This window comes from Platalea leucorodia, assembly GCF_965183815.1.
Source record: "Platalea leucorodia genome assembly, chromosome: W".
Taxonomy (NCBI): domain Eukaryota; kingdom Metazoa; phylum Chordata; class Aves; order Pelecaniformes; family Threskiornithidae; genus Platalea; species Platalea leucorodia.
In genome coordinates this window covers 13919028-13940996 of record NC_138859.1, presented here as the reverse complement: position 1 = coordinate 13940996, position 21969 = coordinate 13919028, and the positions used below count along the sequence as shown (strand labels likewise).

General features: G+C 46.6%; 1 protein-coding gene across 1 annotated transcript; it reads right to left on the bottom strand.

The window, feature by feature from the left end:
- Positions 1-543: 543 nt before the first annotated feature.
- On the bottom strand, positions 544-7477 carry LOC309601854 (homeobox protein orthopedia-like; the record flags this gene model as incomplete). Its single annotated transcript, XM_082335053.1, has 3 exons — positions 544-1065; positions 6070-6479; positions 7441-7477. 3 exons carry the CDS (start codon positions 7475-7477, stop codon positions 544-546), a joined length of 969 nt encoding a protein of 322 aa, XP_082191179.1.
- Positions 7478-21969: the final 14492 nt, after the last annotated feature.

Sequence of the window (21969 nt, the reverse complement as noted above, 5' to 3'; positions counted from 1 at the left end):
GTGTTTTACTTTTACAAAAAGAAACATTACTTTTTTAAAAAAATTTTTCCTCTCTCGCTTATAAATGCTTTATCAAAATGTATTTGATTCCTTCTGGGGTCTTCGTACCGCTCCACGAACTCGCCCGGCCACCCCCCGACGGCGCCCTCGGACAGGGCGTCCTCGCAGCGGACGGGGGGGGGCGGGCGGCGGTAGATCACTGCCCTTAAATTAAAACAAAACAAACAAACAAACAAAAACCCAAACCGCGTTTCTTTGCAAAGCCGGTCGGGTGGCCGGCGGGTTTTGGCGAGGGAGAGAGGCAGGGCCGGGCTCGGGGAGGCCCCGGGGCCCGGCAAGTCCTTCCGATATCGGGGGAAGGCGGCCGCCAGGCGGGCTAGGCCGGGCCGCGGGGGGCGGAGGGGGTGTGTGCGGGGGTGGATGGGTGTTTCTCGGCCCACAAACCAATCAGTTGGCGTCTGATTTCAGATCCTGAGTCGACTCCCTGGTAAGTCAGGTGAGGGGAAGGCGGGCCGGGCCGGGGGCGCGGCGAGGCGGCGGCCATTAGGTGAAGCTCATGGAGACTGTGTGCTCTAGTGCTTTGCGGCGGAGGGAGGCGATGCTGGTTCCCCGCCACACGTCGCTGCTATCCGGGGAGCTGCAGAGCTGCGGCGAGCCCGTCACGTTGCTGGGGCCGGGCAGGGAGGCGGGCACCATGCCGGGGAAGGCGGGCTGGTAGAGGTGTGACTGCAGCCCGGCGCCGTTGGAGCCCGCCAGGCTGTTGGAGAGGCCCATGGAGTTGGGCAGCGGCCCGGCCGCCAGGCTGCACTGGGAGAGGGACTGCGCCATGGCCTGCTGCCGGCCCAGCGCCGGCGGCAGCGGCAGCTGCGACACGCCCGGCATAGCGGCGGCGGCCCGGCGCGTGTCGTTGGCGTGGAAGGAGCAGAGGCTGTCGCCCATGGCGGCGGCGGCGGCCGAAGGGAACTGCGGCAGCCCCGGCGTCGGCAGCAGCGTGCCTGGGGCGCGGAAGACGTTGGTCGTCTTCTTGCGTTTCTTCCACTTGGCCCGCCGGTTCTGGAACCAGACCTGCGGGCGGCGGGCAGCGACACACGCCGTTAGCGACACCCGCGCCGCGGCCGGACCCGGTGGGGCGGCGGTAGGGGGCGCCGAGGGAGCGGGTTCCCCGGCAGGGCCCGGCCGGGGCTTGCGGCTGCCCGGCCCTCCCGGCGAGCGAGGCCCCCCGCCCCCGGGTCTTGCTGGCACCGCCGGAGCGGAGGGCTCGGTGTTGCCGGTGTCACCGATTTCCGCCCCCGTCGGTGCGACCGAGGCGAACCTTTTATGAAGATGCGGTTCGGTTAAACGGGATTTACTCCCTCCCCAACCCTCCGCCCGCTACTCGGTACCTGTCACGGCCTTCCTTGTCTCCTGTCGCCCTCCCCAAGATCCCTCCCCGGCCATTGTCTCTCCCACGCTCGCTCTTCACACTCATGGCCCTGCTGTAGCCCCACGCGTGTCCCCGTGGCAGGTTAATGAAGCCGCTGGAACTTTTTATAACGAAAGAGATCGATGTGTCTGTCCCGGGATTGAGCTGTCTGTAGCCTCCCTCGCTCAGGAGGAGGCTCCGGGAGAGGAGCCTGGCCTCCCTCTGAAAAAAACAATAACACAAACCAAAAATAAAGGACCTGCCCACGGCTCTTGCCCCTGCGTGGAAGCACTCCCGAGCCGGCTTCGGAGCAGGGCGCCGGCAGGGTGGGAAGCCTTTCCCCGGGCGAGCCCCTATGCCCGGTGCCGCTCAGGTCCCGGGGCTGCTCCGCGGGCAGGAAACCCCCCGGCCAAACCTCCCGCATTTGTTGTTTTTTTTTAAAAAACAAAGGTGGTTTAGGTAAGCAGATACTCATGATGCCGGCAGGGATAATTTCGTGGGTCTCGCCGCACCGTTACCGAAAGCACCGGGATGTTTGTTATGGAGGAAAAAACGGTTCCACTTGAAATCCAGATTAGCGCAACGCTCGGACCTGCTGGAGTTTGTCGTTTAATGCTACGTGCCTAAACTGAGAAATACGGGCGCCCATTAGCGGGAATGAACAGCCGTTAAGGAATTAAATGGTATATGGATAATCGAAAAATCGCGTTCAGTTATGTTTTAGGGTTAATAGTTAAATTGTGGCTACAAAATCTTTTTATGTTTCATGGTTTACTGGTGTTGTAAAGAATCTCCATCAGGTCTTATCTCCTCAAATCTCCATCAGGTCTTATCTCCTCAGTTCATAGCTATGCTGCATATGCCTTTAAAATGTGAATGTTTCCAGTTGAAAAATAGTGCATGACAGATTAAAACACGGGGGAAACCTGGAGGAGATTTCGAAAATGCACACATGACAACTCTAGAAATATATTAACCGCGAATATTTGGCAACTTTGGACTCCTTTTAAAATGCAACTAGCCCCTGAAAATTATTAATACAACAGTGAGAATCTAATAGAGGTTGGAATCTAAAAATCTACCTTGATGATATCTGCTGTTACAGTAATATAGACGTACTGTAAATGTATTTTAAAATATATAGCCCATTTAATTCGCCATCTATAAATGGGTTAGAAATAGAGAGAGAAGGGGAGAGAATATAACTTTTTTTTTTTTTTAGGAGCCAAAGCTTTGTGAAGATCTCATTGGAATCCAGTGGATGATTAATGTGAAGATTTGGTAGGAAATCTGGAGAGCTGTATTACAACTCAGATCTCAGGTTCATTTTGATCAACCAGCCGTGAACTCTGGGACGAATTCATTACACTTTAATAGTGCTGGGAGAGGAAGAAAATGCAATTTTTCATTCCATTAGAAAACTAGAAAATACTCTCAGCTTGTCCCCTATTAAGATGTGGCAGGTGATGGGACCATTGTGAGGGACATGGTCAATGGAATTACAGCACATCATTTTTGTTCATATAAAATACTGAAAGGCAAGCCTGACTGTGCAGAAGTTATTTCACTGATTTGGTTTTTATGTAAATAAAATATTGAAAGTTAATTAATCCGTGCTAGAGACTAATGATTATGCTTATTATATTGCATTTGATCATGTAATTTGCATGATTCTCACATTGCTGTTTAATAAACCATTCCAGGTTATAAATAATTCTGAAATTGGTTTCTAATAATGGCATGCTATAAAAAGAATGGTTTTATTATACCAGCCTGAAAAGCAAAGCAATATCAGAAAGCAATTGGACTCCCGTTTAAGCACCAGCCGCTTTAATAATTATTTAAATGTATCATATACATCAAATATAGCTCTAAAAGGAGGAAAGAGGTAATTTATTCTGGCATCTAAAGCCCTTAAAAACATATATCTGATCTGAATTCTCTCAGTGCCAGGAGGCACACAAGGCACGAACATCGTTCTTCCACTTCGATCGGTCTGCGGCTGCGTGCACAGCGCAGTCTTCTGTTGGTTTTTTCCTCAGGACATGACCGATCCAGTTCCATCTCCTCCTCCTCACTTCATTACTGATTTTCTCCATCTCCACCATTTCATTTTTTTTGAAAGTTGATGCTCGTCGTTTCTGCAACTTTTTATTTTTTTTCCGGGAGGAGGCAGTTGGCCTCCTGCCCAACCCCCATGACTTGGAGGGCCAGTGGTTTTTCTGTCAGGGTGGCCTTCCCTTAGGCTGCGTTGGTTCGCGGCACCTTCTTCAGTTTTATCCGGTGCACCCTCCAGAGAGGGATCCCCTATCCACCGCCCAGGGGACGCGCCTTCTAGCCGTGCAGCCCCAGCCGAAGGTAAAAACATATATAGCCTCTATAAATTAACTGTTTAGGTCATTCCTTAATCAGTGTGGAGCCCACGTACTGCAGGGAATGTGTAGGCAATCTGTTAATTATAAAGAAAACTATAAAGTACTCGTATAAACATAAGCCAATTATTTAATTTAAATTTGGTCAAGGAGCACTGATACAGTGGATTGTGAAGTAAATACATTTTACATAAATTATTTTGCCTTGTATTACATAATGTTAATAATTTTGAAGTGTTAATTAAGAAGGTTATGTTGATCTGATTACTTTTTAAACTACAGAACATTATTGTAAAAAATATTTAAATTGCCACTCTATTAAACTGTTTTTATCAGCAGTCTCGAGCTATTATCATTGGTTTAAAATTATGCTGAGACCATTAAAACACTTTGTCTTTCTTCCTACGAATTTCTTTAATGTGCTGTTAGAAAATAATTATTTCCATTTTATATTTTACTTCATTTACCACACTCCTAATATTGAAATTGGTATCATTAACCTTTGAGAAACCCTATAAAGTTTAATAGACCTCGTTTTCTTTTTTCATAGAGTCAGTTGTCCAATTATATTTTGTTTGTGAATCTAATTTCTTTCTTAATTTAAACTAATTATAGTCCTGTGTAGGCTGAGTCAAATTGGTTTACTTTTTAAAAGCAGGCGTGCATTTTCTGTCGCATTTGAGAACGGAGTCAGTTTCTGTTCATAAAAATGTTCATTTAAGGATTTATTTTGATGTGTCTTTATTTAGCTGAGGAGCCTAGGCTTGCCGAGAGGGATTTTGAACACCCGCTCCGGTAAAGCGCAGCGTCATTCCCGGTGCACTGTGCTGAGCACATCCCACAAGTGATTCCATTGTACACGCTTTCATTCCTCTGAAGAGGCTCGCCCAGAAAGTCGCTAAAATAACCCTCCACCCACAAAAGCCGCATCTGAGTATCCTAGCGGTTGGATCCATCTCCCCATTTTCCAAATTTCGTTTACATTTATTTGACAAAATGGTTTCTTATGTGCCTGTGTGCAAATATATATATGCGTGTATATGAGAACAAAGTACACTCTAGATGTTGAAGTTACTCGCTACCCCTGCCGTCCACATGCATTATTAAAGCCAGTACGGGGAAACTCCGATTCCAAATACAAGTGCTTTTTATCGAAGTGCCTTTTCACAACCTTCGGCTGGGGCTGCACGGCTAGAAGGCGCGTCCCCTGGGTGGTGGATAGGGGATCCCTCTCTGGAGGGTGCACCGGATAAAATTGAAGAAGGTGCCGCAAACCAACGCAGCCTAAGGGAAGGCCACCCTGACAGAAAAACCACTGGCCCTCCAAGTCATGGGGGTTGGGCAGGAGGCCAACTGCCTCCTCCCGGAAAAAAAAAAAAATAAAAAGTTGCAGAAACGACGAGCATCAGAAATGGCGGGGATGGAGAAAATCGGTAACGAAGTGAGGAGGAGGAGATGGAGCTGGATCGGTCGTGTCCTGAGGGGGAAACCGACGGAAGACTGCGCTGTGGCCCTTGACTCCAGAGCACGCAGCCGCGGACCGATCGAAGTGGAAGAACGATGTTCGTGCCTTGTGTGCCTCCTGGCACTGAGAGAATTCAGATTCAGATCAGATCAGCCTTTTCACAAACCTGTGTGTCTTCCTCCGCCGCCCATCCCGACCCTCCCGGTGGCGGCGGCGGGGGCCGGGGAGACGCCCCGTCCCGGCGGTTGCGGCGCCGTGGCCATGCCGCCGGCAGCACCTTGGACAGCGGCCCCGCGCCCCCGCCCCTTCCCCCCACGGGGCGCCTGGGCAGAGCCGCGGCCTCGCTGCCGCCGGAACTCCGCACCGGGCAATTCCCGGGCGGTTTTGGCTCGCCTCTTAGCGCCGAGCTATTGCGAGGGCTGAGACTCGCCCTTCTCGGGCTGTGCTTCCCCGGCCTCTTTCCTGCCCCGGATTGGGCTGTGGAGAGGGGGAAACTCCGCCCACGCCTCACTCGGAACCACCGCGTTGCAGGTGGATAGGGGACAAGAGGACACCCCGAGGCGCACCGCCCCCGGCCCCGCCACCCTCCAGCGGGGACAGCTTTAGTCTCGCGTGCGTAAAGGGGCGGGTGGAGCGGAAGCGGTTTAAAGTCTTCTTGCGCAAACTGTTGCGTTCAGGGGTAGGTTTCCTCCCCTGCCGTCGGGCTGAGGTTTGGGGGCACCCACAACCCCCCGCCCCGTTGTGCCTGGCCTCGTCGCCGTCGGTGCGCCCGGGGAAGGGGCCGGCGGGCGCGGTGGGGGCGGGCTCTGCGCGGGGGCGGCTGCTCATACCTGCACCCGGGACTCGGTGAGGCCGATGCGCAAGGCCAGCTCTTCCCGCATGAAGATGTCTGGGTAGTGGGTCTTGGCGAAGCTCCTCTCCAGTTCGTTGAGCTGCGCCGGCGTGAAGCGGGTGCGGTGCCGCTTCTGCTTCTGCTGCGCCTGCTGCTGCCCAGCCTGGCTGGGGTTCTGGCCGCCTTGCTGGCCTTGCTGCTTGTCGGTGTCTTTGGCACTGATGGCTAAGGAGCTGGGGTTGGATCCCACCGTGGTGATGTCCTCCCCCGGCAGTAGGGTGGTCCCTTCCACCGTGTCCGAGTTGGGGGCCATGTCTCCCGAGTGTTCCCCCGGATCCGAGCCCCCTATGCCCAGCCGACACTTCACCGCCTCCCGGTGTCCCAGGAGCTCGGCCGCATCTTTCATCCCTGCGGAAGCAAAGGAGCTGCGGTCACTCCCCTGCAGCCGGGCTTGTATCCATCAAAGCCGCTTTCCAGCGCACCGAGCCAGCGAGAGATATCCAGCCACCGCGGCCGCCCCTCGCCGCCTCCCAGCCGCCCGCCAGTCCTGCAGCATGGGCTCGGCTCCGCGGCGTGCAGAGCCCGCGGCCCGGCGCAACTCGGGGCGGGGGAGAGAAAACTTTACATGGAGCAGCTCCTCTTCCTGCTTACATAACCAGCTCCCTGCCGGGCCTCCTCTTTGCGAGACCGGGGGAGGGGGGGGGCAAGTTTTGCCGGGTTCGGCTTGGGTTTTCCAGTGGGGCTGGTAAAAGAAAGAGACGGAGAGAAAGAAATAACACTCGAGCCGCCCTGCTGCCGGGAGCTTTAACTCCCCGACAGATGTGCAGGGACTTCAGTCACCCTAGCCACCTTTCCCCTCTCCTCCCTCCGCTCCTCTGAACAAACGCATGAATAACCATAAATAGGTAGATACAGATATTTTAAAACGAAAGAAAGGGGAGAAGAAAGCGAGCAGGCGAGCAGGAAAAGGCCACCCAGAACTTCTTCGTAAACACCATCGAGCTCATCTGTCCTAAAATAATAATAATAATAATAATAATAATAATAATAATAATAATAATAATAATAATATAGTACTAATGTGTAGGTATGTATATAAAAACAGGGGAGAGAGAAATTAAATTATCCACAACTCGCTGTAGATCTACATACTCCGTAGGTCGCCCTCTCTCTTTTTTTTTTTTTTTAAGACGATGTTAAATCAAGTTAAACTTTAATACAGTACAATTACTTTTAAAGGAATTAGGCCATTTAGATCGCATTAAGGTAAAATAAGGAACAAATTGTCAATTTCCTGCCCCGGCTTCCTCCCCGCTCGCCGCCGCCGGTACAGCCGCCGAGGGGCGGGGGGGTGCTGGGGGAAACTCACCGAGACGGGCGTCCAGGAGGTCGGCATGAGACAGCATCGCGCACCGCTCCAGGGCGAAGACTGTTCCCCCCCCAAATTTTAGCGGCCTTAAGTTATTTAAAATAGATATAAGAAATAGATATATATATAGATCGCCTAAATGAAAGAAAATTCGGTGTGTGGTTAAAAAGGGGGTCTCTTGCATTATAATGTCCTTTAGAGAGACGGGGAAGTGCTTAACAGTTCAATGAACACGTGAGCAGCTCGGCGCAGGGACCAATCAGGAGGGCAGCCTGCAAATATCAGCGCCCGGAGCGCCCCACTCCCTTCCCCTGCTCCGCTTGCCTTCGCCGCCCTCCTTCCCCCCTCTCCCCTGCGCCCTTCTCTTCCAAATGTACATTTGACACCCTCCTCCCGGTCCAGGTCACCTCTGATTTATTGGTTTGTCTTTTTTTTTTTTTTTTTTTTTTTTTTTTTTTTTTAATGCCTCCTCGGAGCGCACCCGGTCTGGCTCCCGGAGGTGGCTTGCAAGACCAGCGCCCACCGGGGGGCATGTAAGTGGGTGAGCGCGGGAGGCTGCGCGGAGCGGGGGACGGCGGCGGAGACCACGGGCCGGCTCTCGACCACCCGCCGCCGCCTGGCCCCGACGGCTGCGGAGAGGCGAGGAAAGAGAAACTTCCGCGAGTTCCTCCAGCGGCCCGGGCTGCACAGGCTCCCCTGGCCCTCCGGGGCTCCCCGCCACCCTCTTCCCGACCCCGACTGATACACAAGCACGCAGCAACTCGAGGAAAAGGGAACCAAACACCGCATGTCCGGGCTGCACAGGGACCGCTTTGTCTCTGGCCGGGATTTAAAAGCCCGTAAGCCCTATTTTTTCGGGTAAAGTTTCCGAGTTTGGCTCGCCTACAAACTCAATTTAAAGCAATAAATAAAGTTAAATGCTTTTTATTTTCCTCTTGAATATGTTAAACTACTTGAACAATTTAAAGTGCTTTGCACAAGTGAAGCGAACCATTTCTAATGTTCTGATTTTTCAAAGCCAGCCAACAACAAAGTTTAGATTAGTAATATATTTCTAACCAGAGTAATTTTCAAGATCATTAGGCATTTATGTAATTAGTGCCAAATCTATAAGCTTTTATTACGATTATTAGAGTAAAATCAGTATAAATTTGTACTAATTTACTACTGTTTAGACTTGGCTCTCAAGCCAAGAGGTTCTTATTGTAAATGATAACTGAGGAAATTAAGTAAGTGCAAAATTCTGTACCGTTTCTGATCTGCTCCTAAACAATCCGTTTCAGTTGTATTTGTAGCAGAACATAATGCCCTTTTAAAGTTATTTGACTTGTATTTTTATTTGAAAAAAAAAAAGAAAAAACCTCTACCCGGGCACAATGAAAGCTGATATTTACTACTTCCAACATGATTAACATTGATTTTTAATTCAGAAGTAATGCAATTAAGATTATTCATTTAGTGCAAATAAAGCTTCCACCAAAAAGGGAGCCCAGTGAAGTCTGTGTTAAATAATACAGTGCCAATGGCTTTTTTTTTCCCGCCATCCAATTGACTTACACAAAACATTGTAAATACTGCATGCGAAGAGATACAAGAGTAGGTTTGTTTGCAGCTCAGATATGCAGGGGTTTCGGCAGCGACTGAACAAGGAGACAAAGGAACCGGCCGACCGGTGTCTAGGGAAGTTTTGACGCTTTTTTTTTTTTTTTCTCCTTCTCCCTGCCCAGATCTTTGGCTATTCAATTCAACTTTCGAGACGTCGGGCTGTTGCAATGAACCTGGGTGCCCGGAAACAGCCGCTAAGAGCAGGGAGAGAGACCCAGAGCTGGGTCACAATTTAGCTGGAGAGAGCGAAAGAAAGAGGTGGAGGTGGGATGGGAGTTTCGGGTTTTTTCTTTTCCGTTTGAATGGGGAACGGCGAGGATGGTTCATTTGCTTTGCTTTTTTCCCTTGAAAATTATTATCTATGTACAGCTCCAGGGCAGCAGGGGAAGCCCCGGCGGTGAAAATTCCCGAGAGGCGCCCCCCGGCCCGCTGCCGGGCGCCGGTACCCGCGGAGCGGAGCTTGCGGAGCCGCCGGCGGCGCGGTGCGCGGCCGGGCCGGGCGCCCGCCGGCGGGGAGACAGCCAGGGGCCGGCGGGAGCCGCGGGGCGCGCAGCCTTTCACGGCCGTGGCGGGTCTGGCCCTGCCTGGACGCGGGCGCCGCAGCTCCGCGCCGGAGTTACGGGAGTGGTCTGAGGTCGACTGGGGGCTTTTGGGGTTCAGTTTTAGCTGTAGCCACTGGGCTATCCGGGCGCTGCAGGTGCCTGCAGCCGGCTTCTGCCGAGCGTGCTGCGGGCAGAGTCACACGGCGTGCACGTGTATCTATTCCGTAGTTTTGTATGTTTCAGGTCGATAAATAAATGTGTAATAGTCAATGTGCAGACACATCGGAGTAATAACAATGGGATGAAATCAAAAGATTATCAATCTCTGTTAGTAACTGCTGAATACCAGTGTTGCGGTGTGATAGCACACTTCGTTTTATGACTTTTCTAATGCTCTTGATTTTTATAGCAGTATAAACAAACTACATTATTTCTTCCAAGACTTCAGAGAACAATCGTCTTAAGGGAAGAGGGGAAATCAGGGAAGGAAGTCTGCGGGAGAGAAAAGAGCGAGCAGGGCTGACATTTAAGCGTGTGAGAAAGAAAATTACAATGGGGTCTATACCCTAATCACATTCCACTTCCGCACACTCTTGTTTTGTCAAGTGTCTGAATTCATCCGGGCAGTGTTGGAGATGTATTTACAAGGATTTTATTCCCCATCATCTTTCCATTTTCCCAGTGTAGACAGAAAACTGCCAGTCAAGTCCATTCCCTGTTCTAATTTACAGTATTCCCCACATGATCATAGGAACTGAAGTTCCTAACCAGGAAAGGCTTTAGCAAAATGCCCCAAAATCTTCAGCGTGACAAGGGTGTCTTCAGAAATCACTTCAGAGCAAAGTAAAATGATTTTCTATGACGGATCCAGTGATTTTTTTCCTCAATAAATAGGTTTTAGATTGTTACACACACGTAGAACTGGAACAAAGGGACCTACCAGAAAATATAATGCCCCTAATAAAATTTATTTAGACAGCTTACTTCTCATAAAAAATAGAGATTGAATTTCGTACAGGAGCGCCTGCCAAGGGGCTAGGCACTGGGAGATCATCTCTCCCCACCCTTTCCCTTTCCCTTTCCCTTTCCCTTTCCCGCGGGCCCGATCCTAGCTGGGGCCGGCTCTCTCCTCCGCTTCCCACCTCTTGCCCACGCTGGCCAATCTGCCTGAGTAAGAACCGCGGGATTGGGGCGTGTCACGTTTGGAAGCAATATAAACCTAATTCTCCAAGTGCTATGACCCTGGGAAAAAAGGGTAGAGAATTTTCCAACCTCTCAGCTAAACTGAAGCTTTGATTGAATGAGGCTGTAATATAAACAAGTGTATTTAGCCAATTCTGCTCTGATTTAGGAACAGAACCTTCTTTTATCAGAATAATTATATTTCGAGCGAGAAACGATAAAATAAGGTTAAACTGCTAAAGTCAGCAGGGTGGCTTGGCGTAAATGGCTGATAAGGTTTGTAATTTGATATTTATGTTATTGAACATCCATCCAGTTAAAGGGGCTGCTGTATGCAGAGCACCGTAATTGTTTTTTGCACTTAGCACACGCTCCCAGCGTTTATCAAATGTAACTTTTGTTTGCCTAGCTTGTTTGCGCTGCCCTTTTTTTTTTTTTTTTTTTTATTTCCAGGCAATAGTCCTGAAATATCGGATATTATTATTCACATTCCCGCTCCTCAGTGCTGTATTGTAACATTGTTCGCTGTAATGAAAAGCGCCTCCCTCAATAATTAACGACCTCACATTTCATCAGGCAAGAAAATAGGGAAAAGACTCAATTTTAATTCATTGTAAATTACAGCTATGCTTCCGAGTGTTATTTGCTTACAGAAAACAAATGAAGTGACTTAGGCTACTGTTTACTTTTCCACATCGGCATAGCCTAAACACAAATGACAAATCAAACTATATAATTTTGTTAGGTGTAATTTGGAGTTAAGAAATAGAAAACCATAAACACGTGTTTTTATTTTAATCAACCCACTCGAAAATATTACTTCTTTGGAAATGAAGGACAAGGCTCCTAGCAGCTACAGATCCCAATTTATTAATTCTAGTCAGAGCTAAATATGATTATCATCGCTGCTTTACGATATTAGGCTGCATGCAGCATTTTGTAGCTGTAATAAATATACTTCTTTGAAAGCAACTTTATGTTTAAACGCATCCGAGGCAAGAACGAGCGCAGCTGATCAGAAACGCAGCCGTCAGATGTTCCGAAAATAGCCTTTCTGAGCACGGCAGGGAAAGCTCGAGTCTCTTGTCATCTATTCTCAAATACATTTAAGAACATAGTTTTCCTATTTGCTTATTTATCTAAATATCTGTATCTCACTCCGGCTAAGTCAAAGGCAGCATCTCCGATTGTCTCCTCGCTGGCAGACTGCGGGGAAGCTCTCGACAGCGAAGCAGTTGCTTTAGATTGAAAGGATGGCTTCTATCAATTAATTTTCATCGGAACTATGACAAAGTCTTTTATGGGGAAAAAGCTATTTTAATATAAGGTATGCCTGACACACACACCCCGCTCTCCCCCGTCCAAATCCAAACTTTTTATACGCAAAAGTAACCTCCCCCTCCAGCTTTGTGTATATATGTATAGTCTTTTGGCATAATATTAAGTTCATAAACTTAAAAATGCGGGGCCCAAGCATAACGCACTGTATTGTAACTTAGGTCAGACAGAAATTATCGGGGCTACCCCGAAAACGAAGGGAACGCCAATATAAAGCATTTTTCAGATAAATTTCTGTTTAGGGAAAGAGCACAGTTCCAGGAAGACTATTCCTACTGAGATTTGAGGAATTTAACACATACCCATACTTTAAAATGCGAAATCTCCCCAAACGGCTGGATAAATAAACCGCCAGGTGTGGCAATGAAAGAATATATATCAGAGACTGACGTGGAGTATTTAACTTTCTCATTTTTAACACCGTAGTTTTAATCTCTTCAATTACATAGGTGGTATATAGTAATAAGGAACATATTTTGTTTGTATGTGTTAAGTTCACTGCTTTTCTGATTTATATTTACTCAATATAAATATATCAGTTATTCAGTTAGGTGACAAGTCTAGTAATTGGAATAAAAAGAAAACATCTCATCCTTATCTCTTCCCATAGCTAGATATAGTGCTAATAAGACTGCATCAATCTTATCTGGCAAATAAATAGACAAAAAAAACCAAATTCGCCTCCAACAAGTTAATGTGGTGTATCTGAGTGGAAAGTAGATATTTTCACGCATTCTGGAGATGAGGAGTGACTTTTAATAAAATCAGAAGAAAAACAAATGTAATTCTGTAAGCAATTTCAGAGCTCAGCCATCTCTCACCCACGGCATTACTTAGCATTCTCCAACCGTCCTAACCTTTTCTGTTAAAAACCAGTTAGTTCCAGAAATATGGCTGTCACTCAATCTGGGACCTTTAGATCCACTTTCCTTTATTATTGGGGGGGGGGGGGGCAATTCTAGAGGTAATATGGCTTATTTTACAAGGATGATTTTTGTTGACTTTTTTTTTTCCTTCCTCTCCCCTTCCCCGCTTGTCTGAGCGCGGCTAATTCGGGGCGTCTATATTCACTCAATTAGAGAAATCTAAAGAGAAAATCGATCCTCCATCTGCAGAAATGCCATCTTAACAAATTATATTCTTGTTTCGTGCAGGTGATTTGGTGACGGTCGGGAAATTAGAAGTAATAAGTTGTTGTGTTTGAGACCACCTTCCCGCCCCTGGCCCTCCGCCCTGCCCCTTGCCGGGCCCCGAGAGGGGAGCGTCGCGCCCGCCTCGGCACCTCCTCCTCTGACCGGGCAGGCGAAAAGCCACCGCCACCGCATCTCCCTCTGTAATTAGTGCTGCTGCCCTCCATGTGGGCTCGATTAAACCGTGATTTAGCCGAAAGAAATATAATTATGGCTGCAAATAAAATAATCAGCATTGAAGAGCTATTTCCTTAATGAGATGGAGCGGTTGCACATCACGGAGTAAAGGGGTCTCATTAAAAGGTGATAATGAGGTTTGGGTGAATATTGGGAGTTGCACAAAAATATCTAAACCGGTGAGAAAACCTAGCGCTGGGCTCCTGCTCCTGGGGCTGAGTGAGCTGCAGGACTGGGCACGGCCCTAGGCCAGAGCCCCTGGCACTGTGTGTGGAGGGCAGCGGCACAGCGCTCTGTGCCAGGCTGAGATACCCCCGGCTCCCCACCGCCGCCCCTAGCCCGCCCCACAAGCGCAGTCGCTGAAGGACAGGCACCTATATGCCCGCGAGCTCCTGGCCGCGCTCTCCTCGTCCGCGGGCACCACCTGGAGATAGGTATTTTGATTATGGCTAATTTTTTTAAAGCTATTAGCACTGCCATTTTTAACAAGGAACAGCAACGTTTAACAACTGCCTCCTGTCCACCCACCCGGTACACCCGATGCTCTCTGTAACCTTCCTGCGTAGCCCGTGGAAAGCCTCGACTATTGCTATTCCTTCGACTGCACCATGTACCCCTGGCAGTCCCCAGAGCTGGCTCCTCAGGGAGCTGCCCGTGGCGGGTAGGGAAGTGTGAGGCCGCGGGCAGTGCCTGGCTTGGTCCGTCCTGGCTTGGCTCTGCCAGCGAGGTGGAAAACAAAAGGCAAAAGTTGTGAGAACAGAAGTCGATCCCCCAGGCAACAAAACAGAGAAAAACGGCCGAGTCAGGGAATACAGATTAGAACCAAAATGGTTAATTAAGAAAATCAATTACAGAACACCCACAAGGAGCGCTAGTACGGCTGCTCTGTCCCTTGCCTGCCAAGGTGTCTGTCTGCTGCGCGTGCTCCAGGCCCTGCTAGGCAGGAAGTGGTGGCGGTCTGGGACAGGGACGGCGAGGAAAGGGGCTAGTGGCTGATCTCAGTGGAGGTTTTGAGGTACTGGAGGAGGAGAGGCCTGAGTGAAATCACTGTGAGTAGTAACATTGCTTCAGCCCGGGGCTGTGTGAGGGGGGGACTGCCTTTAACGGCCGGGCCAGGGCTTGTGGGGGGCGGCGGGGTGGGGAGTCTGTCGGTACCTCTGAGGGAACAGGCCTGTTTGAGAGCAAAATGTTATATTTACATAAAATAAAAGGGAAGCAAATGGGATAATAGGCAGCCTAACGTTCCCCGGGAAAATTACATGCTGGCTCTGCTGTGTGACAGAGGGAAAAGCATTGTTTTGCTTTCACACCCCCCCCCCCCAGCTTTTTGTTTTGTTTTTAATAGTGTGAAATTGGGCATGTCTTGGTGTTTTAATCATCTAATCAAGGAAAACAGCTTGAATACAAAATACTAAAATAAAATAAAGGCCAGGGTATTTTTCTTTCTTTGCTTATGCTCTCAGTAACTTAAAGGAGATGGAATCTATATTTTGTTCTTATTATCACCAAAAACATTTCACCTTTCAGCCCAATATCTTTACCATGTATTGCAGGTCAAGTTTCTTGATTAGGAAAAAGATCTGTGCGACATTAGCAAAAAATCTGGGAAGGCTGTGCTCAGCAGTGAAGGAGCTGAGAGTCGCAGGAGCACTGGTGGCCTCTGAGTTGAAGACTTGTCCTGCTCTTCTGTCATGGTGAGACGATTTTTTTTTTTTTTTTTTTTTACTGACTACCTCTGTGTATTTGTGTGTGTAGAAGGTTTTGTAGTCTTAAACTATTTACAGCTTATATATATATACGTCCCAAACAGTGACATTTGTTTCCCATTTTGGTACTTTGTAAAACAATGGAGACATGCCAGGGCCAGCTAGACTGTAGTTCAGGATATCCCATTGGTAGTACTTACATTTATAACCATAAACATGTTAGAAATTCCAAAGTAGACCTAAGGGACAGTTCTCTTAAGATTGTGTTTTGTTTTTTTTCTTCTAGGAAAAAAACATTTTGGGTTTTTGGATGATTGGTTCTTTTGGAAGAAATTGCAAATCATGTTTAGAAAAAATAATCAGGAGTCTCAGGAGACTCTGCTACTGGCTGGAAAGAGGTAAATAAATGTTTTCTCAAAAAGCACTCTTCTGCTTTCTGTTAGGGTTTAATTTTCAGACCTTCTACCATTGTTTGCTTAACCTGTGTGCTCCTCTCTGTGTAGTCACAAACTCTTCTGCCTGCAGGCCTCTCTTTTCCTGATTAGTCTGGCCAATGGCTGATATTTTGATCATGGCTTACAATGTTTGAATTGACATTCTCCAAAAAGAAGCATCTCTGTCTCCTAAATTTGTCATGAACATGGGACGGTTTTTTCATGTTCCAGCTCTAGCAAGGAATCATACAAACCTCAACGCAAATCTTGTGGATTTCTTCACATTTAAACTTAGCTGTTCCTTCTCAACTGAAAGCACAGGTTAACTATAGCAGATGTTTACTGTAAGCAGGGTGCTCTGAGGGCAGTGGAGACTTGGCATCCAGAATTTTGTATCCTGTGCTAGGGAAGCTACAGGATGGAAAGCCATTTTTTCTTTCTGCTCCAGTTGAGGAGAAGGTATCAAATTTTGTAATGGGCAGAAGGTACTTTGTGTGTTGGGAGAAATAGTGTGTTTGGGCTTGAAGACTGGAGTACTGTACAGAAAAAGTATTTTATTTCACTGCAGAGTAGTGACCAGACATGAAATTATTAGAGCCCTAGAACCTCCTTTGCCTCCCTTATTGAAAGAGTGGCATGTGCTCATGATTGCAGCCGGTCAGACTGCAGGTGCCTCATCCCCTAGTGACGAGCACTGGGGGGATCTGTACTCATCTGATTAATAGAGGCTTTCAGTCAACACAGTGGAGCAATAACATGTCACAAGTGTGGTAAGCATCTGACGGTTTATCTTCACCTGGCATAAATGCAGTCTGCTCTAGGTGGGTTACTTTCAGCCTAGAATAGTAGCAATTACTTGGATGGGTAAAATTGCATGAAAGCACACCTGAGAGTCATGGCATGAAAGAGTTTAGCTTTGTAGCCACTTAAAACACAGAACGTGATGGCAGTGGTGGCATCTTGTAAGACTGGGCTGAAAGACACCTTTTGGGTCAGTGAGTCTGGTAACTCCATCATAATTACTGCCCTTTTCATACTCTGATGATGGCAGGTCTACAGCTGGGCAGTGTGAGAGTGGTTTTAGACTGGAGGTACTGGGTTTTCTTTTTTTTAGTATTGGGAGCAAGGGTGGCAAGGATAGTGTTGTTGTTCATTTCCACTTTTTGAAGGTGAGGAACTAGAAAGTCCTGTGTTGGGGTGTCCAAATTGGGGAGGGTGCCAGAACGCAATGTGGGGCTTGGTTGCTGGTAATTAGCAAATTGAGTCTCTGTGAAATGCTGGCTTCTCTGAATGTTAATAAAGTTCTGCTTCCTTCCTAAGCCACATCATTTACAGCAGTGAGGGGTTGTAGGGGAGAGAGCCTAGCACAGGGGATGGTGACATGCTGGGGAGGAAACCTCCTGCAAATGGCCTTCTTTACTTCGGATGGCTCCCAGCTGTCACTGCTCTTCTCTCCTATGCTGTGTTCAGAGTACATCTTCAGAGTATGCCTTCCTTCTGCTCTGCAGGGGAAGAATTAGAGAGGCAGAGATAAAATAGTCCAATACAGTCAGGATAAGTGTGTTCCTTTTTGAACTCAATGTTTGAAAACAGTAGCTTGCTCCTTGGACTGCTTATTGAGATTCCTAGTGGAAATAAGAGCTCAAAGAAGGCTTGTCTGTATAATAAGCATTGGTAAAAATTCTCTCACCTAGTTGTAGCTCAAAAAGTAAGCTGATGGGGGGGTGAATGTTTTGTCTTGTGATATCTTTGTAAAGTCTTTATCCTGAACTGCAAAGCATGCTGTCCTTTGTGATCGTCTTGCCACAATTCCATTTTTAACACAGTGTATGTGCTTTTGGGCAGCTATTGGGTTTTGGAAGTCTTGCAGAAGAGTCAGATCACTTGGGCAGATCTGATCTAGTAGTTAGTTTATTATTAGTTAGTTTAATCAGTAAATTTAGGTAAGTAAAATATTTAATAAGTACAGATGGATTGGAGATCAATACTCTACTATTTACTACACTTAAAGTTAGTATGGGATACAAAGATTATCACGTAAGCTTACTATACATATCTTAAATGTTACATGCATGCAAAAAATGTCACTTACCAACCCATCGATGTCTGGTGTCAGGTAAAGCATCTCTCAGCCTTGAGGGGTAACCTTGAGAGGCATCCCTACTCAAGGGGAGATCACCACTGCGCAGCCAGCTGCTATGGAGGGAGAGCTCAATGGACCCTGATGGCTGCAGATATTTATAGCTTAAAGCGGTTGATTTTTAGTCAGATTTTCTGCTGTGTTCATGCAGTTTTGTTTGCTTATCAGCCCAGTCTCCAGCCAAACCATGTTTTGTGTTTTTTTTTTTTTGTTTTGGTGCTGGGTTCTTGCTGATGGCCTCACACAGTAAGATTAACTTTGATTAGGCCTACTTGCGGAGCGTCTGCCTGGACCAAAGTTCAGTTCAAACAGGAGGAGTGCACCCATCACACTCTTCACCCTGTGATTGCAGTCAGTCCACTTCACAGAGTGGTGGTATGGTCACCTCTTGCCTCTGTGCCATAAATATAGGGCGGTAAAGACATCACCTTCTCGATAGGCTGGTAAATAAGTTAATATATCAATTTGCTGACTCTTCAATATAAACACGTTCACTCATAGCTATTATATGTTGAGATAAGCACCATAATTTGATATATAAACAAAGGGTTAACAATACGCACAAAACTACAAAGATTAACAAGACTACATTTGGGTGTAACATCAAATTCAAAGCTCCAGTTGCTGTTGGTGACCATCCAAGGAGTTTCCCACCAGTGATTTTCTCCATCTTTCTTCGCTCTTTCTAGGATGCAGTGTATCTCCTATGCATCATGATGGATGGTAATTAGGGTTCTTTGTCTGTTGTTTCAAACTCATTTTAGCAATTGACACAGATCATCATGTTGCAACAGTTTTCTTACCAATGTGAGATTTGTTCCAATGGGGGTAGGCAATAAATGTTGATACAATGTGTAGTTAGATTGCAGCAATTGGTGGGTTGTGTCAGGAGCTGAATAGTTAAAGTCGCATACCATAATTTTAGTAAAATTACAAATACAGATATTTGAGTGATTGTGTACATCTACAGTGGTGTGTTGCCTATAAATAGAAAATCACAAAGGGTTCTCATGCAAACACATCCATTTCCAACATACAAGTACAGTTTCAGGGGTTTCATTGGGTTGTATTTCAAAATGGCAAACACTTTGTTCAGTGTCAAGGCATGTCTTGGGCCTTAATGGTATTACTTTCACAAATAAATCCTTGTTGTTTCCTTACAACACATGCGTCAACATCAACAGTTTGCCATTTGTTCCTATTTTGTTGGGCCCATACTTTGTGTTCTAACAGATAGAGTACAGTTCCATGGTGATTTAATCCTAGCGCAATGATTGAGTATATGGTGGATACCGAAGCATTGCTTGTTGTTAAAACAAAAGCTGTGGCTTTACTGCTGGTGGGGTCATAAGTGAAGCAGATTAGATACCACCAAGATTGGAAATCCTTTTCAAATTGAGTTGCATTTTCCCAAATTACCTTTCAAATCTTAGTGGGCAAGGTGCCCTCGTTGCCTTCCCTTATAATTGCCGCTATAGTGGATTGCACCCATAACTGAGCTTGGATACAGCTAAGAGCTAGAGAAACATTATTCTGGGTGACACCAAGTGCATCTACAATTAGTTGGTGGTCCTTTTCATTAATTCTTTCCCTTTTAGGTAATATATCAGCTAAGAGCCATTGACTAGTTCCCTGTGCCAGCAAAGATCTTAATGGATGTTCTAGCTTATACAAATAACTTGTTGCTGAGCTTAATTTATTTGCCAAAACTTCAGCATCTATGCTGTTTAATACTCCTAATCCTGTTCCCAGGACGCCAGTCACATCTCTCCTTGTTTATTTTGGAGAGGTGAGGGTTCGCCCATGCAACCATGCTAACCATCCTGTATAGGATGTATTTAGGAATGGTGAGCAGGTAGGTTTAATTGCAGAGATCTTAATCTGCATTGATAGTTCCACTTGCTTGAGGGACCATGATGGATTAAGTAGCACTTGTTGCTGGCCGGTATATTTAATAGCATAGGGTCCAATTTCAGAAATCTGTGGGGATAAGGTTTCAATAGTCTTATCGGGGGTCTTGGAGGTAGTAGGATGCATTGTGGGGGCTAAGGTAGTTTTTGCTGTGCCCAATATAAATTATCCCAGTTTCAACTGCGGATAAATTATATCTCCACATGCATAGTATTTCTCTTTCCATATTTTCTTTTAATGTAACACTCATTGAACAGCTACTAGCATTGTTACATCTATGCCGCTTTTCGAAGGAACTATATCGAAAACTAAGTAAGTAAATTTCCCCTTCATTGTTTTGGGGTTGTGTTTCACATATTATGCTTATATTTCCCTCTGCCAAATTCATGTTAATGGGTGGGATTCCTAAATTTGTACTATTATAGCTTGCTTTGTTAGCAATTGTCATTGTAATGCACTCAGGCTTAAGTGCTGTTATGATTGTCACCATATTGCTTAATACAAATAAAAGAAGTGAGGGTCTCCACCCCATGCATCAGGCTTGTCGACACCTCCACCAGAGCTGGTCCTGCAAGCCAAGATGGTTAGGAGACAGAAGAGAAATAGGCCTCCAGCGATAGTGACAAGTTCTCTGGTGGGTATTGCCCTGCTGGTATTATTCATTATTCCTGCAAGAGAGAACAATAGTCTTGGCAGGGCTTGTCCGGACCAGTTACCCCATTATGTTCAATAATTGGGATGTATCCATTTGGTACTAATACGATGTTCAGCGCCACTACTATCTTTTGCCTTCCAGGCCAGAGAGCCACGAGGTTCAGTCAAGATCATCGGTACTTATGCCTATGAGCACTGCAACAAGCTCCCCCGAGAGGTAGTCACAGCGCCAAGCCTGACAATATTTAAGAAGCATTTGGACAACGCCCTCAGACATATGGTGTGAATTTTGGGGTTGTCCTATGCAGGGACAGGAGTTGGACTCGATGATCCTTGTGGGTCCCTTCCAACTCAGGACATTCTATGATTCTATTTGGGGTAGTTTGACCCTGGTTGAAAGGTCATGGGGAATTTTCTACCATCTGTGGGAAGAGCGTCATGGGGTGCCATCACAGTGGGAAAGAATGCACAAGCAACTGGACTACCAGTTGGACCATACCTGTTATTTAGTTGCTGAACTACTTTCCACACTCAAGTTTCCCAATGGGGTTCATGGGGGGTTAAAATACTGTTTCAATAAACCATTGGCTCTTTCTACCATCCTGTTTGATTGAGGGTAGTAAGGAGTATGGAATGCCCATTGGATTCTGTTCTGTTTGGCCCAGTTTTGGACTTCTTTATTGGAGAAGTGTGAACCATTATTACTTTGAATCATTTCAGGTGTTGGTAGGCCCAAAACCCATGATGTCAGACCCTGTATGGTACTGGGACCAGTCGCAGCCTGACATATCCATGCCATGATTAGTCCTGATACTATTTCTACTCTGGTTAGGATATATTTATATCCTAATGATGGCTTCAAAGGACCTATATAATCTATTTGCTATGCAGACCATAATGCCTTACCTTGCCTTATATGTAAAGGAGGGGCCTTAGCTGGATGATCCATAGTAAGTTTTAATCTACATTGTGGACATTCTGAAATAATAGTAGCACACACAGCACAACTAAGGGGCCATCCTTTACTTTGCAAAGTACAGGGCTTCTCTTCCTGTATGGCCTAAGTGTTGATGCAAACATTCACCTAGATGATACCATTCTTTCTCTTGTGGCTCTTCCTCTAACTTTATACTATGTATATGTGCCAAAGTATCCACCTGATGGTTCAGTTTTGATGCTATATCTGACTTGGTGGAATGGGCTTTCACCCATCCTATCATTAATGGATTTCCTTCTCTGTTCCTGGCTATACTAGGAAGTTTTTGCCAGTCTTCCTTCATCCACAGAGGTGCTCAGTTTACTTCCCAATTTAATGCTTCCCATTGACAAAGCCCATGGGTCGCTCCAGCCCATACAGCATAAGAGTCAACATAAATTATGTCAGCTCCGTATTCAGCTGCCAACATTACCGCATGTGATTCTCTTACATGTGCACTACCCTCTCCCTCTTCTACCTTCTGCTGACCAGTTTTCACTTCCAAAGCCACTGCTCTATATTTCTATTTTCTGTCCACTCTTTTGGCTGATGCATCTGTAAAACAAACACCCTTCAAAGGGCTTTCAGCTGATAGAGGGGGAGTGGGGTAAATAGGAGAGGGTTTAAAAGGTTGAGCTAATGCAAGTGGGTTCATGTTCACTGATACTTGAAGT